The sequence below is a fragment of the Mytilus californianus genome, unplaced genomic scaffold, assembly GCF_021869535.1.
Source record: "Mytilus californianus isolate M0D057914Y unplaced genomic scaffold, xbMytCali1.0.p SCAF_2, whole genome shotgun sequence".
In the NCBI taxonomy this organism is placed as follows: Eukaryota; Metazoa; Mollusca; class Bivalvia; order Mytilida; family Mytilidae; genus Mytilus; species Mytilus californianus.
In genome coordinates, this window is record NW_026262668.1 from 34,042,242 (window position 1) to 34,064,658 (window position 22,417).

The 22,417-nt window shown below is 33.0% G+C and overlaps 1 protein-coding gene across 1 annotated transcript; it reads right to left on the minus strand.

Moving 5' to 3' along the window:
- Positions 1-3,632: 3,632 nt before the first annotated feature.
- LOC127729756 (tyrosine-protein kinase Fgr-like) lies at positions 3,633-13,391 on the minus strand. Its single transcript, XM_052237629.1, has 10 exons — positions 13,321-13,391; positions 12,145-12,235; positions 10,223-10,284; positions 9,776-9,851; positions 9,260-9,340; positions 8,909-9,150; positions 7,748-7,868; positions 7,101-7,280; positions 5,480-5,614; positions 3,633-4,855 (listed from the first exon to the last, which is right to left on the minus strand). Exons 3-10 carry the CDS (start codon positions 10,265-10,267, stop codon positions 4,677-4,679), a joined length of 1,059 nt encoding a protein of 352 aa, XP_052093589.1. The 5' UTR covers positions 10,268-10,284; positions 12,145-12,235; positions 13,321-13,391; the 3' UTR covers positions 3,633-4,676.
- Positions 13,392-22,417: the final 9,026 nt, after the last annotated feature.

Here is a 22,417-nt window from a genome sequence, read left to right on the forward strand (position 1 = left end):
CAATCCTTATACGAATGACATTGATATTTACATATATATCTTTATTCTCGTTAAACAATGGTATAGACCACAAATAAATTAACATACATAGTATAAAATAGAAATACAAATATAAGGAAGAGACATAAAGTAGTTACCAAGGACATTTCTATACATTTATTATTCATTTTGATAAATTTGTGCAACTTGTTTAGTTCAGGTGATTTGGTGCTCTTATGTTTAGTTCAGGTGATTTGTTGTTCATAAGATCTTGGAATTGAAAAATATTTGATCTTTACGAAAAGGACTTGACTCGGCAAAAGGACATTTCTATACATTTATTATTCATTTTGATAAATTTGTGCAACTTGTTTAGTTCAGGTGATTTGGTGCTCTTATGTTTAGTTCAGGTGATTTGTTGTTCATAAGATCTTGGAATTGAAAAATATTTGATCTTTACGAAAAGGACTTGACTCGGCAAATCGACACGAAGAAAAACAAAACAACCAATAATTAGACAAAAGACACAAAGTACGGATCTTAGAGTACTCGAAGTTACTGGAAGCTATTTCAAAACCGATTACAATTAACAAATACATTATGTTTCGTTGCAATATCAATCCGTACACAACCAACTGATTAAGTGAATATACGTCATAAAAAGTATGAAAATAGCATGACCTACTGCAATGCGACAGATTCGTACAGCAGGTTACCTCTGGAAGAAGCTAAAATAAAAGTATCAACAAGAAAAGATCCATAAGCGTTCACGACTTCATATCAATGCATTTTAGGTATTTTAATTTATTAAAAAAATATTTGTAAGTATAATTACCGCTTTTTTTGTAACATAAAATAGATCATTTCTTATTTGAAACTACTAGACACACCTTTGCGAATATTCATTCCATTATACAATAATGACACTAACGTAACTTTTCCCCACATCTTATAAAGAGTGTCCTGACTTTTGTCAGAATATACGTACTTCTTTTTATTTCTTATCTTGTTCGAGTTTAAAGCTTTACCATTTCACTAGTATGTGCTGCCTGTTTGTAGTTTTTCTTTTATTTCCCTTTTAATGTCTGTGTTTTTTTTTTACTATTTTGTTGTCCGTCAGTATTTGAATTCAGTTTTTGTTTTGCCACTCCAATCTTTGTATGTTTTATTTATCTAAAAATATGTTTTGTTTCAGTTTCTGTACGAATTTAATATCTTCAGTAGCAAATGGGGGGTGTTAATCATGTAAAGTTTGAACATACCAACAAATATCAGTCTATCTGCTATAAATAGAAACTAGAGGCTCTCAAGAGCCTGTGTCGCTCACCTGATTCTACTTTGGTTTTGGACATCATGTAAAAATAGATTAAAATCATAACAGATACCCTAATAATGAGTGAGGCCAAATTTGGTTTAATATTGGTCCTGTAATTTAATAAAAAAAATCCTGGTGGCCATCTTGAACAGTAAATCGGCAACAAAGTAGCAACACTTAATCAGCACCTCATACGAAACATTTATGCCATGTTTTGGTTTCATTCCATTCAGTGCACCTCTAGAAGAAGCATTTGTATGTATTTCCCATAGGGTCTTACGTTAAAGGAAGTCCCCCCCATTGGCGGCCATCATGGATGAAGGATCAGCTTCAAAGTAACAAAACTTAGTCAGCACCTCATAATGAACATTCATGCCATGTTTGGTTTCAATCCATTCAGTATGTGGTTCTCTAAAAGAAGACATTTGTATGTATTGTCCATAGGGTCCCATGTTAAACATTGTCCCCATCTGGCAGCCATCATGGATGGAGGATCAGCTTCAAAGTAACAACACTTGGTCAGCACCTCAAAAGGAACATGCATGCCATGTTTGGTTTCATTCCATTCAATGGTTCTCTAAAAGAAAACATTTGTACGTATTTCTCATAGGGTCCTATGTTAAACTAAGTCCTCCGCTGGCGGCCATCTTAGATTATGGATCGGCTTCATAGTAACAACACTTGGTCAGCACCTCATAAGGAACATTCATGCCATGTTTGGTTTCATTGCATTCAGTGGTTCTCTAAAAGAAGACATTTGTATGTATTTCCCATAGGGTCCTATGTTAAACTAAGTCCCCCTCTGGCTGCCATTTTGGATGATGGATCAGCTTCAAAGTAACAACACTTGGTCAGCACCTCATAAGGAACATTCTTGCCATGTTTGGTTTCATTCCATTCAGTGGTTCTCTAAAAGAAGACGTTTGTATGTATTTTCCATAGGGTCCCATGTTAAACTAAGTCCCCCGCTGGCGGCCATCTTGGATTATGGATCGGCTTCAAAGTAACAACACTCGGTCAGCACCTCATAAGGAACATTCATGCCATGTTTGGTTTCATTCCATTCAGTGGTTCTCTGAAAGAAGACATTTGTAGGTATTTCTTATAGGGTCCCATGTTAAACTAAGTCCCCTGCAGGCGGCCATCTTGGATTATGGATCGGCTTCAAAGTAACAAAACTCGGTCAGCACCTCATAAGAAACATTCATGCCATGTTTGGTTTCATTCCATTCAGTGGTTCTCTAAAAGAAGACATTTGTATGTATTTCCCATAGGGTCCAATGTTAAACTAAGTCCCCTGCTGGCGGCCATCTTGGATTATGGATCAGCTTCATAGTAACAACACTTGGTCAGCACCTCATAAGGAACATTCATGCCATGTTTGGTTTCATTCCATTCAGTGGTTCTCTAAAAGAAGACATTTGTATGTATTTCCCATAGGGTCCCATGTTAAACTAAGTCCCCTGTTGGCGGCCATCTTGGATTATGGATCGGCTACAAAGTAACAACACTCGGTCAACACCTCATAAGGAACATTCATACCATGTTTGGTTTCATTCCATTCAGTGGTTATCTAAAAGAAGACATTTGTATGTATTTCCCATAGGGTCCTATGTTAAACTAAGTCCCCCGCTGGCGGCCATCTTGGATTATGGATCGGCTTCAAAGTAACAACACTCGGTCAGCACCTCATAAGAAACATTCATGCCATGTTTGGTTTCATTCCATTCAGTGGTTCTCTAAAAGAAGACATTTGTATGTATTTCCCATAGGGTCCTATGTTAAACTAAGTCCCCCGCTGGCGGCCATCTTGGATGATGGATTCGCTACAAAGTAACAACACTTGGTCAGCACCTAATAAGGAACATTCATGCCATGTTTGGTTTCATTCCATTCAGTGGTTCTCTAGAAGAAGTTCAAAATGTAAAAAGTTAACGCCGACGACGGACCACGACGGACGACGCCGGACGACGACGGACGACGGACGTCAAGTGATGAGAATAGCTCACTTGGCCCTTCGGGCCAGGTGAGCTAAAAAGGGACAACACTTAACGGAACTGTAACAGTAAGTTTTGCTGACACATTTTAAACGTGTTTGTATTCATATGATACACATAAAAAATTATGTTATGTTGCATCATTTATTTTGGTAAACGATATTAAAATGAAACGCTTATTTTGCTCTGAACTAGCCTGAAAATTATCAAAACAAATATTCAGTCGTTCAGTACATTTGCACACTTTTCTAATAAGATAAATCTAGTATCGATGAAACGTTGGGCCGTGGCCAACGAAGATATGGTAAGTATATGATTGTTCAGTGGTCATTATATATCTTCTTGTGGCTGGAAATTAATCATATGAAAATTGACTGACAAAAGCACAAATCTTAACATGAATGAAATAACCACATATAAAATATGTCATAGAAAGGTCTGAATGAGACTTAACATGTTCCTACAATTCAGAAAGCGCTTAGATCAAAATGACAATATAAGTCCAAATTCCATTTACTAATGTATCGTTCCATGAATGTTAACATATATGAAGACAGAAAAATAATTTGGTGAAGATATACAAATACTAATTTCCTTATTGAGCGCGCATGACGCGTTGCGCTTCTGTTAAACTGTTTTCAGAAATTCTCATTTTCGATTAAAATCACAAACCACATGAACGATATGGTATCATTTTAAAGGCAACTGCTCTTAAAGGAAATAAAAAAGGGCTTAAAAAACTGAGAAAAAAATTGAAAAATTTCAAAGAACAGAAAGACAGGAATAATCTAGGCTGATGATTCCGATGGAATCTACACCGGACACAGTCATTATCTTTCCAGTTGTAGTTATTACTGTGCAAATGCTGTTAAATAAACATTTTTATTTATTTTGTTTTGACTCAGTTGTGTCTAAAGGTATATATAGAGATCTTTGTTGGTCTGTATAGCGGTTAGGGTAGGTACTTTTCTCATTTGACTGTCACACTATTTGTCATATCTCATCACAATCATCTACATACAAGTTAATACACATTTAGTGTTTGTAACAAAATACTCCAGGTGAACCATATAAATAGAACAAAGATTTTAAATGTTAGGAGTATATATTTCACGTCGTTTTACTACCGTATTTTCTATTTCGATTTGAAGTGATTTCTCCCTGTGTATCTCCCTTCTCTCTTTTTATGATAAGCATGGTTTATGAGGAATTAATTTAAAGTTTCCCCCAAGCTCTCTCGTGTTCCCTTTCCCTTCACTTAATACTCTAATATTGTTTTCCGACGTTTTGTTCGAAAAACAAAATGTCTAAACATAATTTTATAAAATTACCTTTCACGTTACTTCATATGTATTAAAATGAAAACCATATTGGTAATTTGGAGTTTAAAATCCAAATATCAAGTCTTCAAGAAAGTTATATATTGTTTCAAACGTAGGTCTTTCTTCTGAATTTTCATTCCAGCATTTCAGCATCATATCATACAAATCATCAGGACAGTGGGTTGGCTCTGGATGTCGATAACCTTGTTTTAACTTTGATAATATTTCAGTGTCCTTTACACCTTTAAAAAGAAAAGTGGTTATGTTGCATATGATGATCGCTACATGAATTATAAATGAATTCAGCATCATGTAAAGTTGCAAGGTTTATGCTTATCTGTCATACTTAGAGTAATATCTAATGTTTATTCGTTTCTCAGAATTTGAATTTGACGAATTTTGGTTGGTTGCGTTAGTCCATACCTACTGTTTTACACAAAAAGCTGATGGTAAAGAGCTTCATAATTTATGTGATGTATGTTTACTCAGTTTTTGCTGCTGGATCCCAATTGTTGTCACATTAACCTATTAGTTATAAAACCAGGTTGTTCCCACAATTTTCTACGGGAAATACCTGTATCAAGTCAGAACTATTACGGTTGTTTTTCATTCGTTGCGTTGGTTGATAAAGTCTCACGTTTGATTTTATCAGTTTGTATGGACTTCCCCCTTTTTTGAATTTACATTGGAGTTCGGCATTTTTTACTATACTTTTTTAAATGATTTTTATAAATGTTTTTTTTTTTAACAAATAAACAAATAAGTGGACAAGACTTGGATGGAGAGTTGTCTCATTGGCACTCATACCACATCTTCTTATATCTATAAACAATTGATTTATATTCAAATTAAATTAAGTTAAATACCTTGATACGGAACCTGTCCATGTGTCAGGATTTCTACGAGCAAAATCCCATATGACCAAACATTTGACTTCACACAACATTGTCCGCTTTTTAGAGTTTCCAAGGCATACCATTTGAACAGAGACGGATCTATTTCTACAATAAATTATTGGATTAAATTTGTAGACACATACATATATGCAGCTAATAACTAGTCGAAGTCTTATATACAGAGTGGAATTAATTGTAATAAAATTGAGAATGGAAATGGGGAATGTGTCAAAGAGACAACAACCCGACCACAGAAGAGATAACAGCAGAAGGCCACCAACAGGTCTTCAATGCAGCGAGAAACAAAAATGCGGCGGGGTTAAACATGTTTATGAGATCTCAACCCCCCCCTATACCTCTAGCCAATGTAGAAAAGTAAACGCATAACAATACGCACATTAAAATTCAGTTCAAGAGAAGTCCGAGTCTGATGTCAGAAGATGTAACCAAAGAAAATAAACAAAATGACAATAATACATAAATAACAACAGACTACTAGCAGTTAACTGACATGCCAGCTCCAGACTTCAATTAAACTGATTTAAAGCTATTCTTTACTAGAAATATAAAATATATAAACTTTATTAACTCCTTGCAATCTTATGCCCAGTAATATTATGTTTATCATCGAAAAGTGTTGAGTGGACTAGTAGTCACCCAGTCAATATAGTGGTATAAAAATCCGATTAAAATCAGATCTTTCTCTTTGCTTCGTTTGTTGTTGCGATGTGTGAGATCTGAAAACATCCAATAAGAGGTCATGTTTAGATGACTTTGTATTCAAATTTTCAATTAACCAATCAAAATGGAACTTTGATTACAAATTTTACCCGCAAACATAGATAGAATTGAAAAATATTACCGTTGTATTGATTAAATCTATTTTATCGATTTACGATTTATGAAGAAAAATTGAGAACAAAACATTGAAACTGTAATGCTTTGCTAAGTTGGAAAAATGTTTACAATTATGTTGATGCATAAATTCGGCACGATGTCTTGAAATTAAATGGTTAGACCATCGCATTGTTGTTCTATATTCGGAAATATTTCGTCATTTAACTGATAATGTTTTGATAGAAAAAAAACTTAGAACATAGTGAAAGATTGACTTAAATTAGATTGGTAATAGAAATATGTAAAATTAACAAAATAGGAATTTTTTCTTAACCATCATTACATTCAAAATGTCAATTTCGCTACAGCAATTTTTTTTTTGCTGAAAAATCCTACCGTACTTCCTCTTAGAATCATACCAAAGGGACCATTAAAATCCATACGTCGAAAGGAAACCGATAACACCATCAATTAAGCGAGTACTTCCTTAGTTTGGCTTTATATCAACAGTCAAAGAGGATTTAAATGTGAAATCCGCTACTCTTGGTACCTTTTTATTGCATTGCCAGTTAGGTTAGTGTGCTACAGAAACACTGTTTGAATATAACCTGGTAAAACATGTCTGATTGTTTCGGGGTTTTTTTTCTCGAAAAAATTAATATAAGATTCATGAGTTAAGTTTCAAGAGGTGAGTAGGGAGAACCTGATATAAATATCTTTTTCAACAAAAAAATATACATAAATCTCAACTTACTGATATATTTTTGAGGTGCTGAAACATAATTTTCAGGGAAATAACCTCTTTGTCCTTTCATTTCACCTTCCCACCAGTTTTGATCTTCGGTACCAATCACAGTGATGACGTCATTCTTTTGAAATGTTAATTCATCACTGCTGGAAGCAGTGTAAGGATAAAGTGCAACGACTTTTTCAGCTGAAATAGTTAGTTGCGAATGAAAATCAGATGAATTGGATAAAAAAAATTCAAAGGTTATTTCCTAGGGAAGAACTAGTATTGACATTGGATTGCCTATACTATTCTGTAGAAAATTGATGAATACATTAATAGAATGATTGCTGTTCAAAAAGAGAGGCGAAAGATACGAAAGGGACTTCAAAGTCATAAGTCGAAAATAAACTGACAACGCCATGACAAGGCTACGTCAGCACACTCGCTTTTATCGCGGCGAATGATTACATAAAAGAAACATGTAAGTATATAGCATGTATAAGCTATCTCAATAATTTTATTTTAGGAAAATGCTAAATACTGTAACAGCTCACAAAACCTGAACAAGTTACACAATGAAAATTCCATCGTATGTTCTACCAGATGACTGTGTAAACTCGTGTATCGTCGTTAAGACAGAACAAATCAGTAGGAAAGTTTATTGTACATACTTGTCACATATTCCAATCCGGAAATTTTAGCGTCATCATTTTCTCCAATTAGAATTTTGCTTGCATGTAAACCACAATGTACAATTTGCTTAGTCTCCAGCCAGGACATTCCTCGTGCAACCTTGTACAAATATATCAAGCTTGTTTACAAAGAGCTATTGTATAATAATTCTTTATGTCATAGTACCTATATGAATAACATAACGGGTTTTAAATGCTAACATTCCAGGGGCACAAGAGTAACTCTGGATTATAAAGGGGTTCTTATCGTTTAGTATTTGTATATAAAAATAAGGAGATGTGGTATGATTGGTTTTACCAGCGCTGTTTGCCGAATTTTTATTCTTATTCGCCATTTCATCATCTTACCATCTTGGTAATAGATTTGTTATATTTTACTTCCAGTTTTGTTGGAACTGTTGCCCATTTTTTGGATTTTTTCCCAAAAAACATTCGCCGGGACAGAGATGAAAATTAATGCTTTAGAAAGATCAATCTATTATCTTTCTGTGGAATTTTTTTCGGCAGAATTTATGCTTATGAACAAGAGAGATCCACTTGGATTTTAACCTGCCACAATCGACTGTTTTATGAAAATTTGTCTATAATTTAAAAGTTTATAAATATCTTGAAGCTCCATGCTATAATTAAAATAAAAACACGTATCTAAGATGCATAAAATGTTAAATTATGCACATTTATTAAACTTTTAAAGCCCATAGAAACAGATGTAAACAATTCAAATATACCAATTTTGCGTTTTTACCTTCTCTAACAAAGAGTTCCATTTCTTTTGTTTAATTTCAACTGGGTTTCCGCCTGTAAGAATTAAAGAATTGATGGACTTGCTTGAACTCAGAACTCGAAGTACTGTAGCATATCTTTCTGCTGACTGTAACCTTTTTGGCTTTTCGATCTTAGAAGTCAAATTTCTGAGAACACACAAATACTTGGAATATGAGATAGATTCAACAAATAGGATTTTCTATTATCGTTAATTATAAGATGTATTCTGCAGTGCATCCTTCGCAATTTAGGTTTCCCCAAATCATTACCGCAAATACTTTGGCATTGAGGTATTGTTTACATTAATACACGTATTATATGTAAGAAACTAGTATATGTTACTGTAAACAACCCTTTTTGAAATTATTATCTTACCTGGGCTGCAACGGCAAGCAACTCTGTTTGATGAAGTGATTGCCCCTCCGGAGAATGTAAATATTGTACTAGATTTCGCGTCATGTACTGAAAAACAATGTTGTTGGATGCTTTGTCTTCAAATGCTCCATAAAACTTGACGATGTTCTCGTGTGTAGTTTCTGTAAGTTGTTCTACTGAAATATTTTTCGCCCCCGCCTTAAATATCTTGACTACCACTGGAATGTTCTGCCTCAATTTTCCTGTTCAATGTATAGTTTTGTATTTTTAAACATATTTAGAAATATATTACATCATTAATTCATTGATACGTTTATAAAAATATGATATAATAAAGAAAATATTAGTTACCTTTCCATGTCTCTGTAAAATATCCAGTACTCAGTTTGTGTTCTAACATAACCTCATTTGGGGATAAATTATTATGCCGACCTGAAAAGAAATATGTAGTTAAAGTGGTCGACGTATATTTATTTAGGATTTGACTGTCACAAATATGTATGCAACTGTCAAATCCGATATCAACGGAGGTCAATCTTCAAATAAAATACTTCTGTTCCCTAATTCTATGCTTCATTTATCACAATTCCGTCTGTGACACTCACTACTAGACATGACTAAATAATAAAAAAAGATATTTACCATGTCGATACACATAGTCTCACTTCAGCCTGTAATTCGTGCATTTACAAATTTTCAAAAAACTCGTCATTGTTATAACTCAATTATTTGATCGGGCCCTGAACGTCAATATTTTTTTGGAAGGAAGGCTTCCACGTTTCTTGATACTAGATTTCCTCGTAAACGCAATTACTTCGTCATAATTAAATTGTTCTCTATTTTAACTGCCCAACTAATAGTCTATACCTGCAGATTTCACATATGAAGGTTCTTTGGAAATTTCGTTTGTGACCTCTGATATATCGTCATAAACTTCATCTGTCTACAAAATTAAAAAAAAAGATAAACGTTTAGCAATAAAATCAAATTCAATGCTTTATGTGTACAACTGCTATTTAAATATAAATCAGTCGTTATGTGTACAACTGCTATTTAAATATAAATCAGTCGTGTGATTAAAAATTTCATATTTGTTTAGTGTGTAGTACGTGCGTGTTTTTACAGTTCCAGGAAGTTCTGCTATGAGATTTGTGCGAAAAAGACTATTTTTTTTATTGTATGGAAAATGTACATACTAGGCTTTCTTATTAGTTTTCGTATCAATTTTTCCATGATATATATTTTTATAATAACAAAATGATAACATTAGTGAGCTAGATTTGAATAACATTGTAACAATTGATAAAGATATACCAGTTTCTCAGGTGGCTTTTCTGATTTGTGGCATTCCTCTTCCATATTGACGCCTCCTAAATCTGTAAGATAAATATTGTAGAGAAGAAAACTAGAGGCTCTAAAGAGCCTGTGTCGCTCACCTGCATCTTCAACAATGGCCACTGTTTTATAAAACTCATCATTGAAGGGGAAAAACTCTATCAAGAGTGTACTGAAAATTCAAGTCATCCTGCTGATATTTTTCCTTTTTAAAGTTTCTATTTATCTTTTAAAATTTTCAAGATAATAGACAACAAATGCAAAAGAAATGATAAAACTTGTTATTAAAGTAAAATAATTCCAGTTAGCAGTCGACTGAAGATACCGGCCAAATTGGCTTATTTTTAGATCGTGTCTTGTTCGTCATTTTTGTTTTTTAAAGTTATTATATATATATAATACTTTTCAAGATAATAGGCAAAAAAAACAAAAAATGGGAAAAATCGACATTATAGAGCAATAACTTCAAGAAGGAGTTGACAAATGATTTCGGTCACGTTTACTTCTTTGCAGATCTTGTCTTAGTGATCACTTTTGTCTATTTAAGTTTCTAACTATCATATATAATTTTTAGATATAAAACGCAAAAAAAATCGAAAAAATTGTGTCATTAAAGGGAAAACACTCCAATAAGGGGTCGTCTAACGATTTCAGCAGTGTTTGACTTGATTGTAGATCTTGTCTTGTTAATCATTTTTGCTATTAAAGTTTCTCTCTATCTATCATAATTTTTAAGATATAAGGCAAACATACTAAAAATTGGTAAAAATCGTCATTTGAGGGCGATAACTCCTATAAGAAGTCAAACAGATAGAACTCAACATTTTGAACATTGTTGCCCCTATCAGATTTTCTCTCACTAATATGATAGTTTTCAAGATAATAGACAAAACTTGCATTTTATCCCTATGTTCTATTTTTTAGCTAAGGTGGCCTTGTCGGTTGGCAAGCGGGGTCATCGGGCACATTTTTTAAACAAGTACCCAAATGATGATTGTGTCCAAGTTTGGTTAAATTTGGCCCAGTAGTTTCAGAGGAGAAGATTTTTTGTAAGAGTTAACAGACGGTGACGACGACGAACGATGACCTACAGGGCCAGGTGAGCTTAAAACGACATAAGTTATTCCATGGAAGTAATATCGATATGGTTATTCTTATCTTAAGTATCTGACATATCGCGCATACATATAATTCATTTCTAATGTTAACCTACATTTTACTTGAGATTTATTATTATAAACAGGAAAAAACCAAATTCAAACCATGTTCTACCCGCGTTATAGATGCATTGTACATGTATGTCTGATATCTGTACGCAGAATGCCTAATAATCTGTATCTAAACTGTATAGATCTACACAGAGGCTCAATCTGTTTAGCGTTCAAAATTTGGTTACTTTTTTAACTCCTGTAGACATGTTTACGCTTTGTTTTTACTACCAGAAGCAAACTTGATATACATGTATATAATTTCCGCTCTCACTTTATGACGTTGCTGATTACTTAGGCGCTACAACGTCATACGAGCTCAAGAATTACAAAGCGACTAAGCAGATTTATATACGATAAATATTTGCATTTGTAGACGTTGGTTTTTCCCTGCTTACAATCCAGCTTCCCATGAATGTTGACATTTTTAACTTTCTAAACTACTGAATATTTGCGTTACTGATGAAAACACAGCAAACTCGGTACAGTTACAAAATGCATGCCTTATCATACCTTCTCCTTAATTCGCAACTGTCCGACGCTAGTCTTGACTATTGTTTGGGACCATTAGAATTCCTGTTCTTTTTGTTTCGTTGGGTAACTGATTCACGGGCGCATACTAGAAATCTCCTTTTTTAAAAGTAATAATTCATATCTCAAAAAGACGTAATTACTCTGATTTATAATCATTACCTGCAGATTTAGCATATGACCTTGCTTTAGAAATTTGTTTAGTCACTTCGTTTATATCATCATACACTGAACTGTTGTCTATATCTTCCTCCTACAAAAATCAATAATTACACAGACTATATATGGAAAACCAAATCTCTGCTGATATAGCAAATGCCAACTTAGCAGTTGACCCACTTCAATTATGAAAGTTGATGCAGACATCCGTTTGTTTTCAAAGTTAACAAACGTATTGTAACTATCTGAAGTAAAATGTTATCCCAGAATTATGTGCTGGACCCACGGATGTCAGTTGAATTTATTTTTCTTACTGCACTGCTTACATTATTTATCTATGACGCGACTAAGAATAAAAAAGGGGGAACATAATGGTGTTTTCCTTTGTTCGAATTGGAAAGTAAATGTATTCATAAGAAAACTAAATGTTGACGAGTGACTGACAGTTCCCGAGCACAACAAACTTCTATTTAGTACGTATTATCAACATCATGGATGCATAAACCAAGCTATACGAACAACAGACAAACAATGGACTGATATCAGGCAGAATAACATTAATTTGAAATGGAGTTTGAAAAGAAATAAGTAATTAAAAGATTAGAATAAATTTTCATAGGCCTGACAAACAATCAATTCCGATACTGTCACATTGTTTAAACATATTTTACTCATTTGGGTTTTCATGTATTTTAATGCACGTTGCAACAGTGCTTTGTTTAAAGAATATTGCTGAAAAGTAGATATAGATAGAAAAGGGTGTGTTTGACTATTTCTATATGAATTAATGTATCATAAAACTTAGCTGACTTAAATTATTATTTTAAGCCTTGTTAATGATATATACGAAAGCCTATTAGGGTCACACAAAAAAAATATTTATTGCGTAATTACGAGATAAATATCTCGTAATTACGAGAAAACTATCGCGTAATTACGAGATAATTATCGCGTAATTACGCGATAGTTTTCTCGTAATTACGCAAAAATTATCTCGTAATTACGAGTTAAAAAATGATAATCTCGTAATTACGCGATAGTTCTCGTAATTACGCGATAATTATCTCGTAATTACGCGATAGTTTTCTCGTAATTACGAGATATTTATCTCGTAATTACGAGATAAATATTTTATTCTTTTTTGTGACCCTAATAGGCTTTCGTAGATATACAATATACCTGTTGTTTGTTTTTCTCGTATTGGCTTAATCTTTCTCCGTCCAAAACGTGGTCTTCTGAATCTGTATGATAAATTTAATTTATTGTTATCATTGTAATAACAATCATTATATGTGAACAAAAAGAGATTTGGGATAAACACAAATGAGACAGCAACCCGATAACACAAACAACCAAGACACGTAACTGAAATATTCTACCATGACCTTGTTTATCATTAACATCGTTTTTTAAAAAAGGAAGTTTTAAAAAGCATTTTTCTCTCTTTTGGCTTGTTTTTTACGTCTATATTAAAAATTTTATCTTAACATATTTGTGTGATTTATTCGTCAAAAAGAGATAAAGGATACAAAGAGGAAAATCAAAAATCATAATTCGAAAAAAAAAATACGATGGCCAAAAATAGAAATGACGAAAAGACAAACAACAAACAGTTTACAAAACACATCTCAGAAAACTAAAGACTAAGCAACACGAACCCAATCAAACACCGGGAAGGGATCTCGGGTGACCGGAAGGGCAAGCAGATCCTATTCAACATGTTGCATCCGTCGTGATACTCATTACAGGAATTAATTCGTAAATTAGTCGCATTTGGTGATGTCATATTCGAGGAAAAGAGGATGGAATTATGTCTACGACAACAGGAAAATATCCGTGGTCATCTGTGACACAGATATTAAAGTCAACCAAATCATGATGGCGTCAATTAATCTTAGAAGGGATAACTTTAACTTAACCAATAGGATCCATGCTCCAATAACTTTTTCGCAAACAACAGTCCTCTATAAAGGAGACCATGACAGGAAATTAGCACTGCTGAGTGGTTGCTACATAAAAATGGTAAGTTCACAATTGGAAAAATGAAATTATATCTAGAGGAAATTCAAGATATGTAGTAGACTTAACTGTTACTGTATTATTTTTAATTGACATAGAAATTTGCCCTCCACGTGTTTATTTGCCCGTCCTTAATCAAAATATTTTTGGCTGTGTTTTTTTGGTTTTTGTTCTATTGGAAAATTAGTGTTCATCATGACAAAGACTTCAAATGTTCAAGCTTTATTTTTGGTTTGAGAACTACCGGACGCTATCCTCATGTTATATTGTTGAAAGCCGCATGCCTGTCTCTTATGACTATATCTTTTTTTTCGTATGGTTCTGTCTTTTATTATTGAGGTTAACATCATATCACCTTTTCCTCATGTACGTGCATTGCAAGTAATTATAGTATTAATGAAGATTATTCAAGAAATATTTGTTATATGCATTGATGTCATAAAATTTGAGGTTTATTCTCAGAAGAACGTGATAATGGGAAATCTTCAGAATTTTCGTATTACTAAGCTGAAAAAAAATGTATTTTCTTTAAATATTTGAAAATTCAGTAGAGAATTTTCAAAGAAAATGTCATTTACAACAGAATGATGTTTACAATTAACAATGGGCTATAGATAAAATTATATTATCATCATTTACAAAAGATAAACATACTGAATATCTTAATTATGTCATCGGCGTATATGTTTATCTAAGCCACTTCCTTGTAAAGAGACTAAAGTCCTTTATTTTTATTTTCCGAAATTATTAATCTGTATAAAGGTTACCTCTATAAGTAATTTTTCTGCGTAATATGTCAGTACCAGGCACGTACTTCACTGGACAAGGTGCATTCTGTACTACAATGTTTCCTAACGACTTTACGGAATAATTTACGGTGTCTTTATATATCAACTTTACATTCCGAACATCGGATGTAACGCTTTTCATTTTCGTTTGATCTCTATGTAGATCTAGCTTCAATCTTTCAATTAAGAGAAGTGCTTTGTTTTCTGATGCATGTTTCCTGATGAAATCCATTTCTTGTTGATATACAACAGCACGATTCTTTAACTCCTGAAGTTCTTGTTCGTATTTCTCAATTTCGTTGACATTGCTTTTAACAGTTTGTGTCAGGTCCTTTGTCAATTTTTGTTCCACGTTTTTTACTGTAGCAATAAATGATGACCTAACTGATCCAATATCAGCAGATATGATTTCCTCTTGATGAGAAATTTCTTTTATATTTTCATTCCCTACATTTATAATTTTGTTGCTTGTAGTAGATATTTGCTTACTTTCTTTGACAAGGTCATCTACTAAACCTGACTGCTTTATTTTCAATGAGGCAGTTTCTACCGGTAGAACGTTATCACAATGCTTATGCATCTCAAGCATACATGGTCGACAACATAGTTCATCATGGCTGCAACACACTAAGTCCTGTACGAATAGACGGTGTTTGGGGCAAACAGGGCTTGACTGAACCAAGGCCACAGGTAAAGTTGAAACAATTTGAATATCAATAATAGAATGTTTTAATGTTAGTTTATTTTTTCTATGTGCGATGTTACAGTTTGAACAGAGAGCTTCCTCACAATCTACGCAGAACATATAAGCGGTATTTGTCCCATTTTCACGTGAACAGGGTGTGCAAAACTCTTTATCTTCCATTTTTTGTGATTGACTACAAAGAAGAGAACATTTTGTCTTATATTGTTTTCTTTAAACACCTCAAATAAGAAGATGCCAAGACACGACGGGCAATCAAACAACACCGTGCATTCAAAGGATACACTGCACAACAGTAAAGGAAACAAATCTGAAATGAAAAGCATTAGAAAAGTCACATAACACAGAACAACCGAACGGATAACTTTGTTTTATATCGTATTGTTGTAGAGGATCAGGTCATCCGTAATTATACAATTTCCATTGGGTGAATTTTAATCATAAATGTTCTGAAAACTACATGATTTTAATTCAATAGCATATTGATCACTGAGTAATATCAAAATATGAATTAGAAATATAAGTAAAACTTTATGTAAATATATTTCATAACTGTTATAACTATTTCCATAAAAAAAATCAAGTATTTATCCGAATAATATCTTCTCTTCATATGATTAATGTACAAGATCTACAGATTTTCATATAAAAAATACAAAGTAAATGTAAGAACCAAATACCGGTACTTACGATGAAATTAAGTTTAATATCTTCCAATTACTGATGTTAACCACTCCATATAAACAGATTTAAGTATATTTTCAGATAACACTTGTTAAGTTATGCTATCTTGTTTGGTTGCTTTAAACTTTGTATTTTTAAATATGTGCATAGGCGCGGCCAAAATGAACGAGATTTTAAATCAAAGATATTTATTATCATATGTCCTAAATAGAGTAGGATGTGATTTGCAAAGATAACAATGAGGACGTTTACAAGTACATTGTAAGATATCACGAAAAACGTATCCCGTTTAAGCATATTTACAGTGTACGTATGATTTGGTGAAAGTAAAGACTCAAACAGTACCGAATCATCTGCATATGTGTGCAATGTACATTTGTATAAGTATAGCAGATCCTTGGCAACAAGAGTCACACAGTTATTTAGTTGTCATGAGTAGAAAAAAGACTTACTGGGATGGAATAAATTTAACAGTAGAGAAGACATGATTTAGACAGTTTAAGACTTAATGATAGTCAATACCGAAAGATGAAACTCTGTTGGTACGAATCACAACGAAAACGAGTAAAATTCTGTATGTTGCGTTTATCTTTAGTCTCTCGGAAATTATAATGAATATTATAAAGAAAGAAAAAAGAGGTAGAAAAATCTTCATTCCAGCTAAAACTTGTCATTTCATTCGGATTTATCTAATTTAGTTCCATGCAACATTACTGTTTATAACTTTAATTATTTTCAGCAATTTTGTATTGTAAACTTTAAGGTTAATATAAACACTGAATGTTAACCTGCAAAATTAAGTAAAACACTAGTTTAAGGTTCACAATCAGCTCTATACGTTTAAAATATTTCTCCTTCCTGAATCACAGAAGCAAATGACATCATAAAATTGAGAGTTTTGGTTCTAGTTTTCCTTTGAACGGTCTCGTATTTGGAATTAGTTTAATATATTAGAGAGGGTTGCTATATGTACCTTTAAGTTGATTGTTCAGTATGTCGCCAAATGGAAGCCGGGATTTGAATTAGACCCTTTGTGAAATTTATAAAAAAAAACCTTAAGACCCAATGATCCTTTAGTAATTATGTTTAAGAGAAGGATTGATTCATGGCTGCTTTTCGTTTGGTGACAAGTATACATGCATGTTTATGGAACGCCATGACTGTCTTCTGATGTTGATTGTTTAATATGTTCGGTGCTTTATGCATTATGTTCAGTAGTATTTATATTTTGTTCAGTAGTTTTCATATTATATTCAGTAGTTTTGACATTATGTTCAGTAGTTTTGACATTATGTTCGGTGCTTTGGTTATTATGTTCGGTGCTTTGGTTATTATGTTCAGTAGTTTCATTATTATATGCAGTGGTATTTAAATTATGTTCAGTACTTCTTACGTTATATTCAGTGCATTTTTCATTATGTTCAGTATCATCGACATTATGTTCAGTAGATTCAATATTATTTGCAGTACATTATGTATTACCTTCAGTGGTACCGGTTTCTTTATATTCGGTAGATTATTCATTATGTTCAGTAAAAGCATCAGTATTATACTCGGTTCAATGAACTATATGTTCAGTAGTTGTATCATTATGATGATGCAGTGAAAGTCGGGAAATCAATAACGGAAATTTTCAGAAAAAAAACGGACACAATGCAGGAGAAGAATGTAAGATTATCTTTGTCTGCAATAGTGGACGAAATAGTACGTCAAGATTTGTCAACTCGTGCAAGATCGTGATTTTCGAGGAAAATATCGAATGTACATAATTTGCATGGTAACATCAATCAACCAGTTCTGATTACGACCAGTTCAACATTTCATTCCATATCAATAATAAATTCGGTATGCAGAAAAAGTTTACTTATACTGTTAATCATTTAATTCTGTAATCACTTTTTTTTTTTTTACCTTTTTCCAAAGTTTTAAACATTTTTTTTAAAGCACCCCTTTGTTCTCTATTTTTTGCCCACCTTCTCTTTTTTGGGCGGTAGGGGCATTATTCTCTATTCTGTAAACCTCATCCACAACCTCATATATCTTGGGTTATTTCAAATAAATATCTGATATTTAAGCGCCTATTAGCGGGGTAGGATGCAGAATACAATAAGAATATCCAGAAGGAGATTTTTGGTGGTCTCTTAAAAGTCGGTAAGTCGGTGCATGAGATTAGTATTGCTACAACCAACCAACAAAAAGGGTTACCTTCTAGGAATACAAAAGCTATAGAATATGTTTTTATATAATTTTTTTGTTTGCTGTTTGTCTTTTTGTCGTTTCTCTATAGTCATGGTGAATCAACGACAATGCATGCAACTTCTTATTTTTGTTTAAAAATTTTTCTCTCCGTCATAAATATGCGTGAAATATTTGCCACTATACGTTCAGAAAACAACAATCAATCAATCATGACATCTTACAAATTAAGTCAGGAGTAATGTTTTCCTTGTGAAAATTGCCAACGTAGGAACGTAAAACAAACCAATTTAATACTGCTTTCATTTCTTCCATTTTCATTCCATCCCGTAAAAGTGTCCATGAAGAAAACGTCCGTCAAAAATGTCCGCCTTTGTTTTTTTCCCCGACAATTTCCGTTATTGATTTCCCAATTTTTACTGCATCATCATAACGATACAACTACTGAACATATAGTTCATTGAACCGAGTATTACAATACTGATGCTTTTACTGAACATAATGAATAATCAACCGAATAAGAAGAAACCGGGACCACTGAAGGTAATACATAATGTACTGCAAATAATATTGAATCTACTGAACATTATGTCGAAAGTACTGAACATAATGCAAAATGCACTGAATATAACGTCAGAAGTACCGAACATTATTTAAATACCACTGCATATAATAATGAAACTACTGAACATAATAACCAAAGCCCCGAACATAATGTCAAAACTACTGAACATAATGTCAAAACTACTGAACAGAATATGAAAACTATACTGAACCTAATATAAATACTACTGAACATAATGCATAAAGCACCGAACATATTAAACAATCAACATCAGAAGACAGTCATGGCGTTCCATACATGTTCCTGGTGAAATATGAATGTACTCTGCTTTGAACTAGACCGACTCGCTGAGAACGATTGTTATTGTATGAGCTTACAAGGTTATAGTACGTAAGAAGACCTATTACTCATCAAAAACAAAATGTTGATCTGGCTCCAAGCCCACCTGTCTTGTCTTTAATTCCTAAATACCGCAAGCCTGGCAGAGAAGCAGCAATAACTAATTCATATTCTTTGGTTTGAACCTACCAGCAATCAAACCCATGACATTTTTCTCTCCAGGCGATATGCTACCAAGATACACTGAGGCGGTCAGATACAAGAAATATATTAGTTGTCAGTTATATGTAGTCATGGCGCATTGTAACTAAAATACTATTTTGGTCAACAAAATTGACGGTGTGGCATAGTTTTTCTAATTTTTCTGACTGATTGAATGAAAAGTGTAGGCTGTTTACACGATCAAACTACACTGAAAAAATCACCTTCACTGTTTTTTTTATCAAATCAACAAAGGAGAAGGTATTATCACCATTGGTCTTTAAACTCGCACAAAGTAGTAGCAGTTTTCAATCGTTAAAAAAATGTTTTAATTTATAAATTGATAAATTGACAGGATGACAAAACTTGCTACATTGTACACTGTGTAGCATCACCACCCGATATAGGTGACGCCAAGCGGTGGATAAAACAAATGTGAAGTCAGGTATGGTCAAATTCATCCTATTTTCATTATATGCTACGTTTTGCTGACAAGTTAAGTTTTGTGATAATGACTCCTAATAATATAGTTACTATTTAGGACTGATTGTGATCCTTAATTGGCTTTCTCTCTTCAAATTGTCAGAATCAGATAGGGGTACATGTTCAACGAATCATGTGACGAGTTCAGACTTATTTTAAAAACACATTTATCCTTCAACTATTCAGTTGACGTTTTCGTAGAACAAAGGTATTAATATCATATTTTAGCTTGAACAAAACTGTATTTCGAAATAAACTATTGTTTTTACAAAAATAAAGCGGATAAATCGGACGGCGAATAGCGGCGAATATTTGTTTACTGTACGGGGATTAGAATAGATACTTTTTGCTATCATTGTGTCTTTGCTTCGGGGGTACATATATCCGGTGGTGATACTACACAGTGTTGTTATTTGGTAAAAATAAATGTATGATTTTATTTGTGATTTCATGAGTTGTCATATTTGACATATTTAACACCAAAAAATAAACAATTTAATTCTGTTTTATGTAAAATTCAACAGTCTTACACTTAAAGGTATGAAACTCACAGTAACCGCTATATATTAGAAATATACAACTTCTTAGTATCCTGTTATTGGTACCAATAATAAATGATGGCAAATCATACTTACAATATTTCTAAGTACATTTTGTACTTTAAGGTGGTACCTAACACTACAGGGAGATAACTCTGTAAAAATCAGCTAAACGTTTTAAATACGTTGTATTGTTAAGGAAATATTAAGCTTCTCAATGATCAAAATTAGTGTTTGTCAAACTGCTATATAACCAATGAAATTTTTCTGATAAAATGGTTGGTTCAAATTTTTTTAAATTTTTATATTTTTGTCAAAGGGTCAAAGTAAACGTTTTGTCAAAATTTTATGAAAATTAAACGAGCCAAATTAATATTAATCAAGGTGTTGGGTACAACCTTAAGTCAGCAAAAGTAGTATTATATAGTGAATGTATATAAGATTGTTAGACAAATCTCTGAAATAACAAATATATTAATACAACATAAATACTAAGTTTATGTTCCGTGTTTATATAACACAAATTGAACGGGCGATGACCTGTCCTTAGTAATTAATTATTAAAATACACATCTCAAATAAGACATTATATTCACATTATTCAAACATCCATAGCGGCACTGGACAGAGTACAGATGTAATACTGTGACTTCAAATAACTTTCACCGTGTATTTTGAATAACAGTTTAGGAGACAGTTACGAGTCACTTAAGTATACTTCAGACAGAAACATAACTCGTGGAGTATGAAATATAACAATGTGAATGTAATGGCAAAGAGAGCATTGACCAGAGCTCGAAGCATAGTCGAAGAACACTGTGTTACTTTAAAATACCTCTTTATGCGTGACATGTTGAGTACTGGCCCAACCCATGTCAAATAATAGGTAACTCAAGTATACCCACTCTTAAATTGTATCTTTGCACGTTGCTTAGAATGTATGTGCTCACTTTGAAGCTTGAGACGAATAACCTCGAAAGAGAAAAATATTTGCACACTAAAAAGTGTATCTCCAATAGAACTGTCAAATGGATAAACAATTAAATTATTCGTTCACTGGAGAAAAGGACTGCCTAGTAATCCGTTTTATTCATGACTGCCCGAGAACTCAGGTAATAATTTTGAGACAAGTAAGGAATGGGTGAACCTCCATTATTACGTTGCCCTCTTCATAACATGATGCCAAAGGCATAAATCACTATCTTGGCGGTGAAAGGGGATGGTTGGGAGGGGGGGTCATTTGATACAATTTTAAAATTGTTACAAAATAAACAGTATATACGCTTCCCTACTCAAAATTAAACTGGCAGAAAATAAATATTCAGATTTCAATGCGGACGATAGTCAGGAGTGACGTCAAGATTGACACGCCTACAATACCAATTAAAATAGGTCATCAAACGAACAGTTCAGACAAGTTACAGACTGCAATAAATTTAGACGAGCAGATGAGATAAAAATTTCAGACGCTGAATGGACATAAACACTTACATACACATAAATTAAAATTAATGAACATTAATACACAATTATTGTGTAGTCTTCCTCAAATAACGATGTTGTTCCCAGCAACCTTTCCCTTTTTAAAATTGATTTAAATGTTAATTCGTTTTAATAGCTTTTATCTAAAAATCCGGATAGCAATTGTATTGCCACTTATTGTGTTCTTGATAGTACAGGTATAAACAACTATTTTGAAAAAATAAAATTGGGTAAGCATTCAAAAATGTAAATTTGTGACCCCTACACAAAAATCAGA